Genomic DNA, 20,283 nt, shown 5'->3' on the forward strand with positions numbered 1-20,283 from the left:
CGCTTAACATTATTACCCCACCCCCCAACCGGTCATTGGATCAGGCACATATGGAACACTTACTCAGGTCTCTGGGGAGAATTCCATAATGTTGCAGCTGTATACGTCAGTGCATTTTGTGTTTGAACATACTAGGTACCCACTTGTACTCCTGGGTCGAGAGAGACTACCGTAGGTAAAGTGCCTTGCCTAAGGCCATAAGTGAAATACACAGCAAAGGGATTGAACCTTCGACCTCATGGTTGAGAAGGAGCAGAACTGCAAACGCTGTGCTAAACTGCTCCTACAACATGTGTAGTATGAGAATTGTGTGATCACAATATTAATAGAAGCACTAATGGAAAAATTAATCTCTTCAATAAAAATAGCTATGTGTATGCTCTTTTCATCAAATTTTATATTAATACATGTAACAATAATAATAATAAAAATAATAATAGTAATTCCGGATTTATATAGCATCTCGCGTTGTCATAACCTTGAGGCGCTTAGCAACAACATAAGAAAAAAAAATTAAACCAAAAAGAAAATGAACAGACTAAAATGTATAAAACAAGATAGTGATTAAATACAATTTATATACTGTTAATAATTTACCCAATCTATTTTAAGGTTTAGTTTAGTTGAACAATAAATATGATTATTATTAATGATAGGAATTATAGTTTGGTTATTGTAATGACTTATTCGATTCAATTCAATTCTTTCTTTATTCCACAAATTCAATTTGGCTCACCGCAATTGTATTTCATCATAGTTTTTAATAATTCAAGAATGTATCTTCATTTTTTTAGATTTTGTTTCTGAAACAAGTAACTTCATTTCTGGAAAGAAGACAAGCTCCATGAGAAATTATCCAACTCCGGTAAGTTTTTCGATTGAAATTTTAAATTGTTCATGTATTGTAATTCATACAAATTTAATAGGAAAAAAAATTAAATCAGATTCAGATTAAATTTTTTGTTCGTCCAATAAAGAAATAGCAACAAGTACATTTTCAAGTTAAAAAAAAAGCATTTTAGTTGTGTAGATAAAATATACATTAAACTGTTTTAGTAAATGCAGATCTCCCTCCAATTAAAAACCACTTTTGAGACTGGGTGTAGTATATTGAGGGCAGCATTTATCACTACACGCTCTCGCTATGTGAGAATAGCTGAACGTACACAGAACGTATGTACCGATTGTGTTGAATAAACGTGTTGATTGTATGTTGCGTGTAATAGTCGTTCATTGTCTATACACTAAACAAGAACATCCACCTTTCAAAATACAACACTGGGGTTCCCATGTTCTTTATTCTCAAATTAGAATAAAAAAAGATAAAAGCCATTTGTTATTATGAGACTACTGAATAGTGGTTGTTCATTGGAGGTGGTCTTTAATTAAAAGAAAACCTGATTAAAATGAAACTCCAAATAATGTTAAATGTTTTCCAGCATATATTATGGACTTTAAAACCCTGGAAAACAACCAAAGAACTACTCATCAAAATCTGATTTCATGAACTATCATTAGGCCAAACCAAAAAAAAAAAAATATTGCATTGGCCATGCCTGAAATTGAGGTTCAGAATTTTATTTCATTATTTTTCTTCTGTTTTGACTATACAGTGAACATTTTTTTTCAATGAGTTAAAAAGGCTGGAATAGGCCTATCTTCCTGGATGGTAGGTGATGCAATACTGTTATTCAATCGTTTTGCTCTTCAATAAAAATGGTCTTTTGTGTATTTTTGTGTGTTTTCTACTTTTTAGGCATGAACACATTATTGGTATTAAAAAAAATAAACTTTTCCTACGGACCTACCCATTTTTTGGATTTTCCCAAAATTTGGTTGTCAACACAAGATTTTTTTGTTTTTTGGCCATGCTTTAGTTTAAAATATAAGTTAAATTGCCCGAGATATTAATTCTCTGCTTTTTTTTTACATTACTACATATTTTTAAAAGCGATGCCGATTCTGTACTATAGTTTGAATTAATGTTTTGTACATACATGTCTGACATTATTTGTGTGCTATGGTTTTAAGTTTGACTTCCAGTTTTAATGTGGTGGGTGATCCCTCTGCCATGTATTCCAAGTGTTAAATTTTAGAATTAATGGTCTCTCTCCAATTAAAGACCACTTTTATGAGTTTCAATGGTCTTTGGTTTGGTCTCTAATTCAAATAATGAAAATATACACTAAAAGTGGTCTTTAATTGGAGGGCTCTTTAATTAGAGGTAGGCCTGTCAGTAAAGGGAAGCATGATAAATGAGCTTTAAAAAACTGCATGATATAGACCACCATTCCGCAACCTTAACCGCTCGGCCATTTGGCTCGCTCAATGTGTTTGGCTTTTAGCTCAAAATGTTTCAATTTAATGTGTCTTTGTTTTTGCATAACTCATACATTTCTGACAGCAAATCAAGGATTTTATGTATATTAAAATACAAATTCATTGTATTATAGATTCACGTAGAAGGTTTTATGTGTGTGTTCCCTTTGTTTTTTTAATATGTTTGTCAAATCTAAATCATTGAAATGTACATAATGTGCTGTTAGTATATAAACAATGACTATGAATAGTGCTCTACCAGTGGTCAGGCTTCAGCAATTTTTAAATTTGTTTGACAGTACTAGACTGACGGTATCCTAATCTACAGATATCTAGTGTTCGCATGATCTAATTTCCTGATTATATTGTTTTCAGGTCATTGAAATACCAACCCACTTTTCGGCTTCTTTCATATTATATGATTTTACGTAATACTGTGACACACACAATATCTTTCAACTCGAGCCCCAAACCATTTCACATTCAAATGCCAGCCCACTTTACGGATCCTTTTATTTTCTATGACATTACGTGATGATGACGATATTTTTAGACTCGCGCCCCAAACCATTTCTGGCCTTTATTCTACAAGCGATCCTCGGGGGAACAGTGTATAGTCTTCTATTATTTATTGTGTTTTCTGATTATAGATCCATAAATAATCCTTTGTAAGCCCATAATTTCTGCACAGATTGGCCATTTAATGCACTTAATGGATCTCTCATCCTTCAGAATGAGCTTAGATTTTTGCAATATATTGTTTAATTTTTTAGAGACTAGTGTAAGTCAAATTAAATTGATTTTGAAAGAAACAAAACCTATATCATGAACCAATATCCATACAGATCTATGGCTGATTTTGGTCAATGTCTTTATTAATGTATGTTCTAAAATTTTAATTTCTAAAGTTTTATTTCTTCCATTTGTAACATGAGCAAGAAGTAACTTGTTGAAAAAATTAAAAAAGAAACAAACAAAAAATGCTGACCTGATTTTCTGCAATTCTATAGTCAGTCACACGACAGAACAACAGTCATGGTGGTACAATAGAACTGTCGACTCATATTGTAAACTATTACAATTATTTTTAAATACAACTGTACAATAAACATGAGACATAGAATTGTATTAAATACTGAATCAGCTATACTTGCATGCTAGAAGCGCATGATATTAACGTTTATCTGAAACTTTTCACAAGTTTCAAACCTGTACTAAAATTTTATTTTATCTACAGCTCTGTATAGTTGTCTGACATGCTGGGAGTAATAATAATTTTACATAAAAAAGGCTTAAAATTCCAAAATAAAGATTGTTGGTAATAGAATCACTAGGCTTATTGATTAATTAATAGAACTTTTTTGTATGGGCAGCCGTTAGAGCCCAATATACTCTACTGCCACTATTATACTGCCCTCCTTGGAGCTTTCGAGATTACAAGAACTTGTTTAGCTTTATGCCCCAAATGGAGTTTTCAAACATCTACTTGTTGCTTTCACTATTAAATGGATGGAAAATCTTTTCTACAATGACCAGAAATGTCATTTTTAACTACTCAGCAATACAGTATAGTTCACCTACAATCTCATATCTCCTTAATTGCTTGTTGTTTAACTATGTTTAACTTGCTTTAATTTATGTAAAATAAAAATGACTGAAAATGTTTTGATATTTGGCAACAGAGATGTAATTTTTGTTTGCAATTACAAAAATAATAATAATATTAATGAATATATTCAACAGAAAACTAAAAGGTACGTACTGTAATCAGCATAATGATCATATTAAAGTTGATAAAAGACAAACCAAAATTTTGATATTTCACACTACTTTTGTCTTTGGGCAAGACAATACATCTGCATCTGCCTCTCTTCACCCAGGAATATAAATCCAGGTACTGTATTAACAAGGTGCATGATTCAGTGTAAAGTTGGTAGTGCTGAATTCCACGCATAAAGCGAGACTTTTTTTTATACTTTGTTTAGCGAATCTGCTGCACACCAATAATATAAAATATTTATAAAAAAAAAAATGGAAATTTCAGAAAAAGAGGGAAATAGGCCATGGGGTGAAAATCCTAACGTTCAGTCCCGTTCCGAAATTTTCATAATACTTTCACTCATTATGATAATTATTATAATATTATTTAAAAGCATAAAAAAAAAGTTCGACCATCAGAACTTCTGCAAATACGAGAAAATGACGTTTAAACTTACCAAATTGAAAGTTCTTTGCGCTAGATTAGCACACGACATTTTGTAAACGTCACTGTACTCATTCGAATATTGTATTTTTGATACGTAGTTTATTATTTGCGAACTTCGTATTACTGCTTTAAAAAATTTAAAAATTATAATTAGATATAATGTGTATTTTAATTACAGAATAATATTTTTTAGACTACTATTAAATTGATTTTGTTACAATAACTTCACGTGTTGTGGTACAGCCAACAACAGTAAACAACAACATGGCGACTAGCGGCGGACAGTGTGCCAGTGTTGTAATACAAAGTGTTGTTTTCACCGCGAGAAATTGCTAATGAAACTCCAATTCTAGTTACAGCAACCAGATTCTTGAAGATTGTTACTTGTAACAAATTATGGATAGTTTTAGACAGTCATAACCGAACTATAGCTGACAAACTTGTGTCTTAACTAGGCTAGGAACGGATGTGCCTCTTTGGAATGGATGAGGGAAAGACATACGATTACGAGGATGTTTGCTATCGTCGTTACATCGACACGAAATCGATAGCAATGATAAGTTATCATTACCAACTGTAGTGTAGTCCCGTCAGTACCTTACCCAGACACATTGTACAATGTATTAAAACTATTCCTTAAAAAAATGGTGCTGACTGTGCAGGCCCCGGCCTAGGCCTACCCCACTTAGCTTCGTGAGTGGATTTCCCGCTGTCTCTTATACACATCTAGATGTGTATAAGAGACAGAATTTATGAACGATATGACGGACAAGATTTAAAAAAAATTAAATAACGAGTAATGAATTAAATTAATTAAAAATGAATTTGCAGACGATGAATACCTAGACGAAATTTACATAGATGATTTGTTTGATTGAGATTTGATGTGTTTCTTATTTCATCATTATTATGTATAATATAGAAAATTTAAAAAAGGTAACGTAACCGTGTGACCCTTGAAAATGTAAGAACTTCAGAACCATGAGACTTAACACACAGTGACACAGGAGTATGTAAAGCATTATTTTTATTTATTTTGTACAGGTATAATAAAGAAAACTTTAAAAAGTATAATGTAATGGTGTAGCCCATGAGAATGTAAGAACTTTGGAACCATGAGATTTAACACAGTGACACAGGAGTATGTAAAGCATTATCTATTTTTATTCATTTTGTACAGGTATATTATAGAAAATTTTTAAAAATTATAAGGTAGTGGTGTAACCAATGAAAATGTAAGAACTTAGAACCATGAGACTAAACACACAATGACACAGGAGTATGTAAAGCATTATTTATTTTTATTCATTATGTATGATGTACAAAAGTTAAAAAAAAGTACCGTATAATGTAACGGTGTAACCCTTGAGAACTTTAGAACCATGAGAATAATCACACAACGACAAAGGACTGTGAAACGCTTCACTGTATTTATTTATTAAGTATTATATAGAAAATTTAAAAAGTAACAGACTCACTAGAGCGAGAGAAGCTTTTATTAAGATGTATAACACGTGTACAGTACATAAATATAGAGTTATATATTGTATAAGCTCAGAATATTTGAGAAATAAATATGAATTTTTCATATTACAGTATTAAATTTCAATTTCTATTAATAAAATGTGTCCCAACATGTGTCAACCGGAGTATACAAAACAAATATACATCCATGCACATCATAACAATGCATCAAGTTTAAATTTCCCCACATTTAATCCTTTATTACAATTTGAAAGTAAAATAAATACAATAATTTTTAAAAAGGAATATGAATGCAAAAATACTGTAAGAATGAAGTGTGTACTTTAGTACACATAGAGGGAACATGCAGACACATTGTCAAAAGGAAGACCACAGGAGTCAAAAGAAGTCAAAATACTAATACATTTTCTTTAAATTGTTACACAATTATTGTTTTGAAAAGAATATCAAAGAATTGCAATTACAATAATAATATAAGTTTTTTTGTTGAAATTTCTCATTAATAATTATGCTGTAAGTTGACGCGAATTGACTTGTACTGACGCAATCCGACATTACTTGACACGATTTGACCTAAAATGACGCGATTTCATGCGAGTTGACGCAAGTGGACAGCTCATGGTATGATCGCGACGCGCTTCTACACCGCTGTATCGCGGTGTGTTTTCCGACGACCAGCAGCCTAGGAACGTAATAAAACGGTAATTTTCTTAAAATTGCAGAAGATATTTTGGTCGAACTTTCTATATTTGATTCAAGACATATTACTTAACTATTGTAGGCCTAAATTTTTTATAATGAAAAAATCGGAACGGAATTCGTTTTCTAGACGTCTTTTGAGCTTCATCCCATGGCCTAAAAGTTTTTCTTTATTTTTATTACGCCCACCACTGCTTTGAAATCTCGAAAAATAAGATGTATATTTCTTCCTCATTATATAAATTTAAATATTTAACCATCCCATTTTTTTTACATTCACCAATAAAATTTTATTTTTATTTTTTCATCCATCTTTATGTTTTTGGCAAAACTATTTGCTAAATAAGAAAACAAATTTATATATTCTTTTTAACTGCCCTCCTATGACGCCCTTTAAAAAAACAGTTTTGCCTACTAGAAATACTCCTCAGGGATCAGTGGATGTTGTGCATTGTGTATGGTTGATTCTGTATCTACCACTAGGATGGAAGCAACTTTATATGAAGTATATCTCTCCTAAATATTCATCATAAATCAATTCATTGCATATAAAACAGTGAGGGAAATCATATATAGCAATCCTAGATCATAGCCCAGAAGGGCAAATACAAGGAAAAGAATTCACATCTAGGCCCTATTTGGTGAAATGTTATAAAGACATGATTTCTAACAAATAGTTTTGACGTTTTGATGCTATTTATACTTTATACATTGATTGCTCCAAAAATTGGCAGCGTGACTTATGCCAATTTTGCTCTACCTTCATTACTTATAAATAATTAAATTATGAAAATTCATAACTAGGCCATTTTTGGCCCTTTGTAGCTCTAGTGAAATGTTATAAAGACATAATTTTTAAACAAATAAATTTTTACTTTAGAAGTTGATTGCTCAAAATTACGTAGCATGACTTATTGCTAATTTGCCATGTTAAGTGAACCCAAGTTCACTGCAGGCATATTGAATAAAAGAACACTATGACCGGGTTTCGTGATTTTGGTACAAAAATTCCAGTGTCTGAACAGAAACTTTTAAAAGGGGAAATAATAATAATAATAATAGTGTAGTTTTATATAGCGTACAAATCTATCTAATGTAAGATGCTCAGGGCGCTTGAAATGTGGACTAGGAACTCGATCAATGACTTTCTTCGGCCCTAAGGGTCCCTTCGTGTCTGTGCTACCCGGTAACCCGGTACCAGCAACTCTCATCATCCACCACATTATTCGTCCACCAAATTACATAATTATTATCACATTGAATGTAAATTTCTGAGATACCCTTTAAAAAATGTCATTGTAAATTTATAATTTGGGCTAGCATTTTTGTTAAGCCCAACTAGACCCGGGTCTCACAACTAGACCCTGGTCTTACTAAAAAGTTAAATTTTTTACAGCCCTGATACATTACAAATTTAAAAACCCTGGTTAATAACCAAAGCAGAACTCATCAAAATCTGACATAAAAAAAACATGCCTTAGTTTCAAATACCTAATACTTGCCTAGGTTGACTTTGCCTATTAAGTCGATTAATTTCTAAGTCGATCTTATTTTACATGTCAAATTGTTATGTTTTCCATTAATTAACAGTCTGTATAATTTTATCTAAATCAAAACAATTTTTCAGTGTCTTTTTTTATTTGACTTTAAGGGCAAGTTCAACTGTAAAGTTAAATTGCCCTAGATGCAAATTATTATCTTTGCTTTTGTGTTCCCTTTGTGAGTGTACATTTATTGCATTTGATTTAAAAAACCAAAAATGAATATCTTTCTGTATATCAAATGTCTGTTATTGTATTTACAGATAATTTGTACACTTCTATACTGTTGTTAACTATACAGTAGATTACACATTGTATCAGATTGATTTTGTATCTAATGACTAGAGAAAAAAGCTCCTTTAACTTTTTTATCTGAAATTGATATGTTCACATAGCATACATACAATATGTATACATAGCAAGCAGCAACAAATTAGAATTCCTGCTATAAATTTGTGTTCAGGTGAATACAACTTGCAGAAGGGTAAATTATGTTTAATACTACACTCATTTCCTACTTAAAATATACTGATTGATTGCTTCTGTTTCAAAATCTTCAAAATCAAAAGCTTCAAAATCAGACACGCGAGTGTGTTTAATCAACAACATGCAAAGAGTACCCACATTTGGTCAAATGAATCTGGTTAACAAATTTATTACTTTTACTGTTATTTTTATTAATACTGTATAATTTAGTATTACAAGTTATGCTGGTGCATCAGGACAATTCTCTTTGAAAAACATGTTATTGCCCAATCATTGGTTAAAAAAACAATTTTTACTGTGCTAATACTGGGGTTCTATTTGTGGCAAAGACAAGCCAAACCAGTCACTCGTCGCAAAAATCGATTTTGAGTTATTAATACAGTGTTAGAGAGTAAAATAATAGCTATAAAATGGTAAAAAAATCATTTAAATTGGACATTTCCTCATGAAGTTACAAGCTTTTAACCACACAGTTTAAAGAACAATATATGAGAAATTCACTGTCATAGTTTATGATTTCAGGCATTTCTCATGCAGAAACTATCTTTAAATCCTTAAAAAGTATTGTTTTCACATTGAAAATGGGGAAAATAACAGCATAAAATGATGTGTAGATATATAAAGTTTAGTTTAGTGCAATAAAAAAGATTTTTAAAAATTAGACATTCCAGCATGTTTTGGCCATTTTCTCTGAAACACGATTTGCGACGAGTGACTGGTTTGGCTTGTCTTTGCCACATTTTAATAGTCTGCATCAGATTATCAGTCAAAACTTTCAGGCACTGAATTTAAATACTCTGTGGGTGGACATAAACAACAAGGATAACTATCTTGCCCTTGCCCAAGGGCAAGTAAAGCAAGTCAGCTTCAGACTTGGAACACCAATATGTAGAGAACTGTGTCCTCGACTAACTCCTTCATCGTATACTTCATCAAAAATTTTCTAAAATGACCGATAGTTGTGGGGAATAAACAGATTTACAGTACTCCCACTCACCCTGAAGTGTCTGATGATTTTAAAAGTCACTGCACAAGAGACGCACCTATTTTATAATCTTTCTTGAACAGGGCCAAGAGCGATGAGTGTTGGAATGGCGCCATGTAGAAGATTGATTTGATTGGATTCTACGCAAAGCATAAATCACTATCACCCAACTTGTCATTTTCCCATCATTTGTACAGTATTTTTCTCATCATTTTTACTGTAAAATCTTCAGTCCAGCTGTTATTTATATCTTGATCAAAACTGACTGATTGCTTAAACCCAAATATATTTATTAAATGTTATTCTATAGGAATGTGTGCCTTCCTTCCTGTTTCTTATATTTATAATTCATAATCAAGTGCATAGAATTTATAAAATAGTGCTACTATAGTACTGTACTATTTTATAAATTAAAGTGCAATTGAATATTTCTATGGCTTGTAGAAAGGATAAAAAACCGTATTCTCAAAGAATTTCATCCGGTTCCATAAATATAGTATAGAATTATCTGTTTTATTGAACCAATATCGTTGCTTACCCTAGCAACGGTTTCAGCAACTACTTCGGTCACTTTCTTCATGCTAATGAACCCTTGATTGAATTGGGTGCCATATTAAATGCAACAGTTTAAATACAACATAATAGGCACTAACAGTCTTATAATGCCAAATTGGGTGTTAACGTGTATAATTAAGAATATAATTAGTGGATATTTTAGTAACTACCTTTTAATTTTTTGTAATTTTCTGTGAGTACAATTGCTTGCAATTTGATACAATAAGAATCATTTCATATGAGGTGATTTTTAAATAAGTATTTTTATACAAATTGATTTAAACATGAACAACATTTATATAATTCATTATTTTGATATAGCTTTATTTTAATAATTAAAAGTATGGACCTTAATTATTTCAAATCCTCACTTCTTTAAGTTGTCATGAAGTGGTTTTGTGTGAGAGTGTAGTTGTGTTATAATTAATACAAAATATTAGGCCCTATTAAAAAAAATTATTAGTTTATCACCCTATCAAAGAATAAAACTGATGAGTAAGGGAGGTTTTTGTTTTGTTTTTTTTAACCTAAGCCCACCCCGTTTTTTGCTGGTAAATTAATAGTTTAATAAAAATATATAAAAATCATAACATTGGAATCAAATTTATATAAAAAATATGTTTTTGTTGTACCAGTAAACATATTTGCAAGAAATCCTGAGCTTTTCAAGTGAAAAAAGTAGAAAAAAATGATCGTTTGAGAAATATATGTTGATTTAAAAGAAAAAATCAGAATTTTCCCAAAAGTGATGAGGGAGTGGGTGATAAACTAATAATTTTTTTTATGGGCCTTACATATTTTATGACACCATAAAACCTCCATCATGCCTAAGCCTACACCAGGCCCACGTACGCAGCAGGCTAGATAAAGCCTGGAAGGCTTGAACTGGGAAGTAGGCTATAGCCTAGACATTGACCTGCAACAGTTGCGGTGTCGCGTCCTCCTCCTACGTAGCCCGTTTCCTCCTACGTAGCCCGTTTTCAATGGTATCGGAGTACCGTATCTTCAGTTGTGGCATGGAGTTCCATGGTTGTGGGGTACATAATGGTTTGATTAGTAGCAGTTGCATCCCAAATGCTGTATACTATAGTAGATGTTTACATTATTGGGTAGTTTAATAATTATATTATGATAGATTTTAAATTTGTGTTTGTACCTTGTGTAGAAAATGTGAAATTTAATGAGTTTTGGCTTTCAATTGTATGTTGAATTGAAGCCTTAAAAAGGTCGATATTTTTCGAAACCAAAAAAATATTGAACCGAGATCTTAGTTTTTATCATCATTTAAACTTATAATTTAGTTATTCAAACATGTTTTTTTAATATTATTTAGTGCCAAAATAACCACATTTTCAACACATAAAAAATTGTTAAATTTTGGCCATTATCCATGACATGCGCCCTCACAATGAATGAAGTTAATGATGCGTGACCAACGTGGCTCTCCGACTGATTACTAGGCCTACGCACTATGATATACAGTAAGCCTACTGCATCAGTACATCAGACAGCTAATAGAAAGCTACTACACATCATGATGTACAGTATACTCAATACAGTACATCACTGTGGCTAATAAACCAAATTACTACTCTTCGCGCCATGATGTGCAATATGCTCCGTATACAGTACATCACGTTGGCTAATAGCAGACCACTGACATTTCCATCACAATGCATTGTATGCTCCATACGGTACATCGTGGCGGCTAATGGATTCTACGCACCAAACTCCATACAGTACAGTACATCACAAAACTATATAGACTACAAGTGTACCGATGCAGTGGCGTATCTAGAAGTCTTGAAATGGGGGGGCTGATGGGGGGGCGCGAAGGTTAAAGTGGTTAAGTGGATGATCAGTTGAGAGCGCTAATTCGCAAAATAAGGTGATTTTAGGTGATTTTTAACTCCCCCCTCTTGATCCCCCCAATACTTCACTGTTGTGATGTACAGTATACCCCATAGAGTACATCAAGGGGCTACTAATAATAATAAATTACTCTCGTTAGCAGACTAAAATCTAAAATGCCATCGAGGAGACGCTCGCTTTTTACAGTACACATATTATCACAATTTGTGAATATTAACAAGTATGCATCATTGACTATAGGGCATACTGTACAGGGACAACAACATCTACACACCTACAGTACAGTTTATTTACTCCCAAATTCTACAAAAAACAATTTTAATTTGAAACAGTTTTGAAAAATAAATAATGTACTGTACATGATAATGTGCAGATTTTTGTAATCTACTTTATTTGTTTCCTAAAATTTTCATCCAGATTTTTTGTTTTGAAGTAATTAGTCATGTAGCATGTAGCCATAGTAAAAATATTCTGCATATGATCCTGTTACAGTATGTGAACATTATTTCAGATTGAAATGATACTGTCACATAAAGTACAAAATTAAACAACAAAAAATATGCCTACAGACTTTTATTTACCTCTTGTGCGATCCCTTTAACTTAGCGTTTGGTGTCCGAATGTAAAGTGTTAAATTATTTGTAACTTTAGTATCTAAGCATTATACATACTGTAGAAATTCTTTTTGCTCTAGGATACTGTCACATAAAGTACAAAATTAAACAACAAAAAATATGCCTACAGACTTTTATTTACCTCTTGTGCGATCCCTTTAACTTAGCATTTGGTGTCCGAATGTAAAGTGTTAAATTATTTGTAACTTTAGTATCTAAGCATTATACATAGAAATTCTTTTTGCTCTAGGATACTGTCACATAAAGTACAAAATTAAACAACAAAAAATATGCCTACAGACTTTTATTTACCTCTTGTGCGATCCCTTTAACTTAGCGTTTGGTGTCCGAATGTAAAGTGTTAAATTATTTGTAACTTAGTATTTAAGCATTATACACAGACTTTTTGACAATATTTTTTTACGGACAATTGAATTTTCTTTATCTTCACCCCCAAAAAACAGGAAAGTACATCTCGGTATAATTTGCGAAGTCGTTCTAGAAATAACCGCCAGAATCCAGTACTAGAATCCGAAACTCCAGAGATGTTCACCAGGTTTCTAGAAATGCGTCAGAGGTTGCTTCAGGAGGGGAGGAGGCAAATAAATTCTCAGCAACCACGCAGTCCCTACACTCCAAATTAGAGATAAAAATTCATACGTCCATTCATATTTGTAAGTACACTATTTCATTTGTTCGAATTTTTTTGACAAGACAATTTTAATGGGTGCTTTTTATACTTAATGGTTATTGTTCATCTGACATTTCCACACTATTAGTGATGGACGATGTGACATTAGGGAGCTTTTGATAATTGCACAATGACAGTAAGACCTGGACGTAATGATGTCACTAAAAGTCATCTGCACATGCGAGAACGTTGACTTCTTACGGTCACTTGGAATCTAGGATGGAATTTGGCCAAATCTACGTATGCAGAGAACGTAGGACGCCAGGTAGAATGGTCATCATGCATGTCGAAAGCTTTCTGTTGTCTACCACTTGTAAACTATGGTAGCGCACGTTTCACGTTCCCATGGAATCTTTTCTTCTGACAACCGTCGGAGCAGTGGGCACAAACGGCTTAGGGTGTGTTTGAGATCTACACACCAAGTTCATGGAAAAGGTTATAGATTGTCACACAGTGTTATTCAGGGAAAATAGTTAGGTAGTCATTAAACTTAAACAATTTTCCCATCAACCCCACTTTTTTTAAAACTTTTTTTGCTCTGTTCACGTTGACTCTGTCCATGTCGACAGCAAGTCAGTGAATTCTTTCGTGCTTACCCAACGCAATGCTTCTCCATTGACTGTTGATCAGCAGATAATTGTTGAAACTGTCTGGATTGCTTGATGCACTGTTTATTAATGTTCAAAATCATGTGGCAGCGTGTTCACAAATGACCTGGTATTCAACCTTGTGAAGCTGGCAATTAGTTTCAATCTGTTGAGACTAGTGGCGAGTCAACATAAATTGTATAAATTTTAGGCCTACTAAATTTGAGTTAACGATTCTATTTTTTAAAATTTTAATCTTTCCCATGTTTTTTCTCAGTTGTTTTTGTCTAGTATCCTGGGGTTCGCTGTGATGCTTCCTGCTTGGGAGAGTTTGTATGCCCTATGGTCCGATGCTGCTTTCATCAGGTGGGGTAATATGCATGGAAGATGCCCAGGGGTGTGAGTTGCCAGTCATTTGTGGGTGTCTTTAGTTTAATTGATCTGTTTGTTGATCTGTTGATTATTTTTTGGGGTTATTTTTTTGTGGTTTATTTGTAATATCACTAAATTTAATGATATTTTATAAATTTGAAAACAAGTATAATTTTGTCAATAAATGCCTTAATTTACCATTAGGTGACAAGGACTGAATTTTTTAATGAAAATGTAAGATACCAATATATTAGGGTTTTAGAGATACTCGTAAATGATTGAAAAGTATTTCTTAAAATAGTTGCCACTCTCAAAGAAGCATTGAACATTATTTTTTAACTATTGTATTACAGTATTATAGAGAGATATATATATCTATATATATAGGGGTATATTTCCCACAGAAGAACTGCTTTCTCACAAATGAAGTAATGCCAACGCTGTAACAAATCAGATACACTTACAAATCATAATTACCATTTTAACATTCCAATAATGAGTAATAAGACCTACTCCTGAATAAGTGTTGCACTAAAACCTCTACAGTGCACTATAGTAGTTTTGATTGGATGAAATGACATTATAGTTGTTTTTTTTGCAATCTTCAGGGCATCATAACAACAATTTACATCCAGGGAAACAGTTTCTTAATGACCTCAGGATTGATTAAAGATGTATTGTCCCCCAAAATTGACAAAAAAAATCATTAAAAAAAATTAACTTGCTCAGTTTTCAGTAACATACAAATTAAAATTAACTTGAGAATAGGAAATATTGAATAAAAAACAAAGTTTAACCTAAATTTTATACTAGAATATGATTAGAACAGTGAGTGGAAATGTTTTTATAATTTTTTTGCTGTAAAAATTATGAGTGACCTTTTTTTTTTAAAATATTGTACACTAATTTCTATGTTCAAGTATTTATGTTACTTTAAAATGAGCAAGTTATTTTCAAAAATGATTTTTGATAAGTTTAGTATTTCTTTTGGCACAATACATTTCCCCTCTTAAATGTATATCAATAGTATCATTTTTTTTTTTCATATACAGTACTGATGTTAAAAACATGGATAGGTGAACAAATTTTAAGTTTCAGATACAGTACAGAGTCAACATTGGTTGCCAAGTGCTTTGTTGTTCACTCTATGACTATCAGTGACTGGAAATATGCCAAAGCCTTCAAATATAAAGTTATATTAAGTTAATATTAAGCCCACTCCTTGGATATTGTTGTAAGGTCCCACAAAATGGAAGTGTAAAAATATACGCATAAATGTGCGTTTGTAGAACACGCTCTTATTCCTGGCTCTCTTCTAATAGGTCAGTTTTTTAGCTTAATTGACATTCCGGAAAAAGGTCAATGCTGGAAGAACATTTTTAGACAAACAGTACTACATACTTTCATGCTTTCACGTTTCCACTTTTATTTCACCTGAACAATAGCACTGTGTTTGTATGAAAAGTTGTGAATTAATGAATTTTCACTTGTTACCGTAGTGTCTATTAAAAGTGTGCTACATAATACAATAATTCACAAATTTGAAATATCATCGCTGAGTATAATGATGGCTGTAAGTCATCATTACTTTAAGTCACTCGTACTGTTTGAGGAAAAGGTCATTAATTCAAGAAATTACAATCACAATTATTCTAAGATAAATCCTTTCTAGAAATGAAAATAATTACTGCCAGTGCAGATGTCTATTGCATGACAATGTTAAATTATTTTCAGAAATCTTAAGTATAATGTGACAGTAACTAATTGTTTTTGTATAAAAGTATATCATCATGCAGTAAATGAGAAATTAAGTTGCTCAATACATAACTAATTCAATCTGTATCTTTTGCAATATATTTTGTTCTATTTTTAACCAAATAATTTAAGCAATGCAATTAATCAACATACGTGTTATGTTCCGATTTTGACCTAATCATTTGAAAAAATAGAACAAAAAGTAGATTGCATCTATCACTATTAAATTGTAATGTCTCACCCAGTTTCGTTCGGTTAGCCTAGAAGAAAGTTACATTCCGGGGCTAGTACACGAAGTGTATGCTAATACTGGATACTGTTTGACCACCGATTCGTCTGTGGTAACCATCTTCATGATAGTTTTAACTTTTAGACAGGCAAAGGAAAATTTAATTAATTCTATTTAAAAGCATTGAATTTTTTTTTTAATTGCCGAAAATACAATTCAATCATGCCTTAATAAGCCGTAAAATTTAGGGATTAAACCTGTTTAGTGCGAGCAGTGCTACTGTATGTGCAAGGTGTTGTATACTATTGCGATCATATAGGTTGCAGTGGTGGTGCCATCTCCGACAGGCTGGTACCTTCGTCAGGGGGGGTTAGTACCCCGCTGTAGCAGCACTCTTAACTTGCATTGTTTTCTATCAAGTTATCTTTTTTAAATAAAGAATCCCATAATTAAACACAAAATTTGCTAGGCTTCTCTGGTGGGGAGGGCTTGGACCCCTCATTGGGGAATTTCTGGCACCACTCCTGGATAAAATAATATTATTATCACTCCTATCATAGTGAGATAATTTGAAATGTAGAATGTTTATGGAATGCCTTCAATACTGTAAGTCTATACCAAGTTTGATATCTTTAGAATTTATAAATTGTTTGTAAACTGTATGGAGACCTCCATGATGTATGAAGCCTATGGATATAGAATGTAGTGGACAGTACTCTCTGCTGTATATTATAATTATTATTTGTTTAAAATTTAATAGAATGATTTTGCTGTGAATTAATTTTAAATTAATTTTTACTGGTACTGGTATGGGCATTTATAATGCACCTCTTCCTTTAGCTTATAAAGTGCAGTTCTAAATGATTTTTGATAATTTTAGTATTTTTAATGGGTTTTTAATGGCACAATACATCTTTAACTAATTTCCCTTTCTTTAATTATATCAATAGTATCATATTTTTTTATTCAAATACAGAGTCAACGTTGGTTGTCAGTGTTTTGTTGTTCACTCAATGAGTTATCAGTGACTAGAAATATGTTTTTGTTTTGCATTATTTATGGAATTTAATAATTCCATTTGTTATTCAAGGTTGTTTTGCCTGCAGAATGTTATTTAATCCTATTTCTGTGCAATTTAATATGTTTATAGGGACATAAATTTTGTATGAAGTAAAGCAATATTGCATGCTTTGTCAGAACTCTGGCAGGAATGCATTCAGAGCAATCAATGGTTATGGATTTAGAAGATACAGTATGACGTGCCTCAAATGTGTGACACACATCAATCGTTATCAAGAAACTTCCAAATAGCTTCCAAGTTTCAAAACTTTTATAAGCAATTACAGGGTTATACGGTTGGGAATTGTATTGTCATTAATAATTTGTTAATGCTATCCCAGAATATAGTTTAATATATTATGCATGTATTAATTTTAATGTAGATAACAATTATTATAGACTTATTTTCTACATGCAGTTGTTTAGTTAATTTTTTATAATGTCTTAATTGAAATTATAAGGTAACATTTCCTGGTATTTCTTGTGATGTTCCATTGTAAAAAATGTTAAAGATTTTTTTAAACTGAATAAAACCAAATCAAGTCAACCAAGAGAGACAAAAATATGATTAATTAGTAACTGGTGTTTTTGCTTGGAGAACCTCTTGACTGTTATTTTTTTATAACATAGGTGTCCTACCTTATTGAATTGTTTTTTTTTAAAGACAAAATTAAAATGGGTTTGTGATTAGGCTTTTCTAGAAAAGAAAATAGAAGCCGAACAAATGCTGCTTAGAAAATTGAATGTTAGTTTGAGAAGATCAATTGTGAAATCCTCTAAAAAATAAAAGCCTTTTTTGTCATAATAACCTAATCAAAACATAGAGAAATTTGTCCATAAAAATTATTATATGATATATTCATCAGATTTGCTTTAATTTCAGTTGGGTTTCACTAGTTTCATTATATAATTACAATACTGAGAACATCTCTTTATCATCTCGTGGTTTATCAGGCCTGATGTTACCATCAGTATTGATGAGCGGCGGCCACAATATTTATTTGATTTACAGTATAAGCCATGAAGTACTCGCACCTGGGGTTGAAACATAGCGAGAGCCACTTCACAAACCTTCAACAGTGCAAATCGTGTAGCTAAGCACGGCTGGCTGAGAATGGTAAGCATGTGGTTTCAACGCAACCGGAATGGAAATCGCTGCACCAATCTGCCTTCCCCAAAGTCAATAATAATAATAATAATTACTTTATTTAAACACGGAAAAACTTGATCACCCAAGGGTGTTTTTCATCAAGGCCGTGCAAGGCCATAAGTGGTAAAATATAAAAATACAAAATACATAACAAAAGTATACATTAAAGAATTTGATTAAGTAATAAATGTGATTAAAATGTGAAATTAAATAGTATCTTTAGTTTAAAATAAATCAAAAACATATACATTAATTAATTTAATATACATACAGTAATTGATTAATTTAATATCAGAAGTTAGATTAGATTAATGATTTCTTAAATTTAATAGCTTCATATAGTACTGTATTTAATCACAAGGCCATTTTTTATGGCAGCAGATGCGCTAATTGTCCAAAAATAAAATTTTATTTTTATTTGATATTATTGTTATTGATGGGGTGCGGGTTCGCTAAAGAAGGTAAACTAAGTCTCGCCTTATCGTACATGTTATCATCACAAAAAAACAAAATTACACACAGAAAATATAGATACTTTAAACATAATTATTATACTTACGAAGATTGTAAAAAAATATAAATGTGAAAGCTAAACGTCTACAATTTAGTAAAGTAAAAATAATCTATACCAGCAATGGCAAAATGAATTGTGGGAATGGAGAAAATCCACTGAATGAAAAAGAAAGGAAAAAGATGAATAAAACAAAGCAAGAAAACCAATAAATAGTGATTTATACAGACTGTTAATACTAAATATACTTTAGTTTACTATAAATGTGGTTCAGTAATACTTTATACCGAGAGACACCATATTTTTTGCATCATGAGTAAATTTCCCATATGATTAAAATAAAAAGCAGTACTGGATTTGATCTACAGGAGTTCCTTCTTCGAACAGGTTATTCCATTCTTAGAAGAAGCGCCTGTTAATGGAGAAAGTGTACCTTTTTAGCAAGGCTTGCCTAGGTCGAAAATGCCTCCATCTATATAAAATTGATTAGAATATTGAAAATTGTTGTTCTTATATATAATGAATAGATAAGGAATACAGTGTCCATTTTTTATTGCTAATCTACTTTATGATGATCAAATTACAACCAAGAAAGAGCAGTTTATTGAACTACATTTCAACATAGTGTACAGTAAAGTACTATATAATTAAGAGAAGATAAGATAAGATAAGATTTATTGGTTCTCTCTTTTATAACAGAGGAACACTCTCGTGCAGGAGAGGTTCGACCCGTACAACAGTTACAAAACAACAACTGACAATATATAAAAATGAATTATTGAAATGATAAATGACTAAAGAAAAAATACTGGACAAACAAAACAAATGTTACTCTCATTATTCTGTAGCAATTATGGAATAACTTTATAATGTACAAAAAAAAAATAAAAAAAAAAATAGAGAATTCAATTACAGAATGTAAAGTAAATAAATAAATAAAAATGGCAAAAAATATAAGTTTATAAGTACAGTAAATAACATAAAAATTAAATATTGGTGGTAATGTTTTTCATTAGTTCAGTCCTTTCAGTCATTGCTTTTGTTAAATATGTTTTAAATATTCTAAAGAAAATGCAAAGATTTTCTTTAGAAAAATTCTAAAAAAATCCAAAATTCTGAAAAATTTGAACCAAGTCATTGAAACTCCCACTATGTTGGCATTTTATA

General features: G+C 31.6%; 1 protein-coding gene across 1 annotated transcript in view; it reads left to right on the forward strand.

The window, feature by feature from the left end:
• Positions 1 to 18,006, forward strand: part of LOC117102906 — a 34,691-nt gene extending 16,685 nt beyond the window's left edge. Inside the window, exons 6-8 of the mRNA XM_033243358.1 lie at positions 795 to 865; positions 13,227 to 13,436; positions 14,318 to 18,006. Of these exons, the coding sequence (XP_033099249.1) occupies positions 795 to 865; positions 13,227 to 13,406 (251 nt within the window). The 3' untranslated portion in view covers positions 13,407 to 13,436; positions 14,318 to 18,006. The remainder of the gene's footprint in view (positions 1 to 794; positions 866 to 13,226; positions 13,437 to 14,317) is intronic.
• The last annotated feature ends 2,277 nt before the right edge of the window (positions 18,007 to 20,283 follow it).

This window comes from Anneissia japonica, unplaced genomic scaffold, assembly GCF_011630105.1.
Source record: "Anneissia japonica isolate Jap-2015-1 unplaced genomic scaffold, ASM1163010v1 scaffold288258_len262004_cov172, whole genome shotgun sequence".
Lineage (NCBI taxonomy): Eukaryota > Metazoa > Echinodermata > Crinoidea > Comatulida > Comatulidae > Anneissia > Anneissia japonica.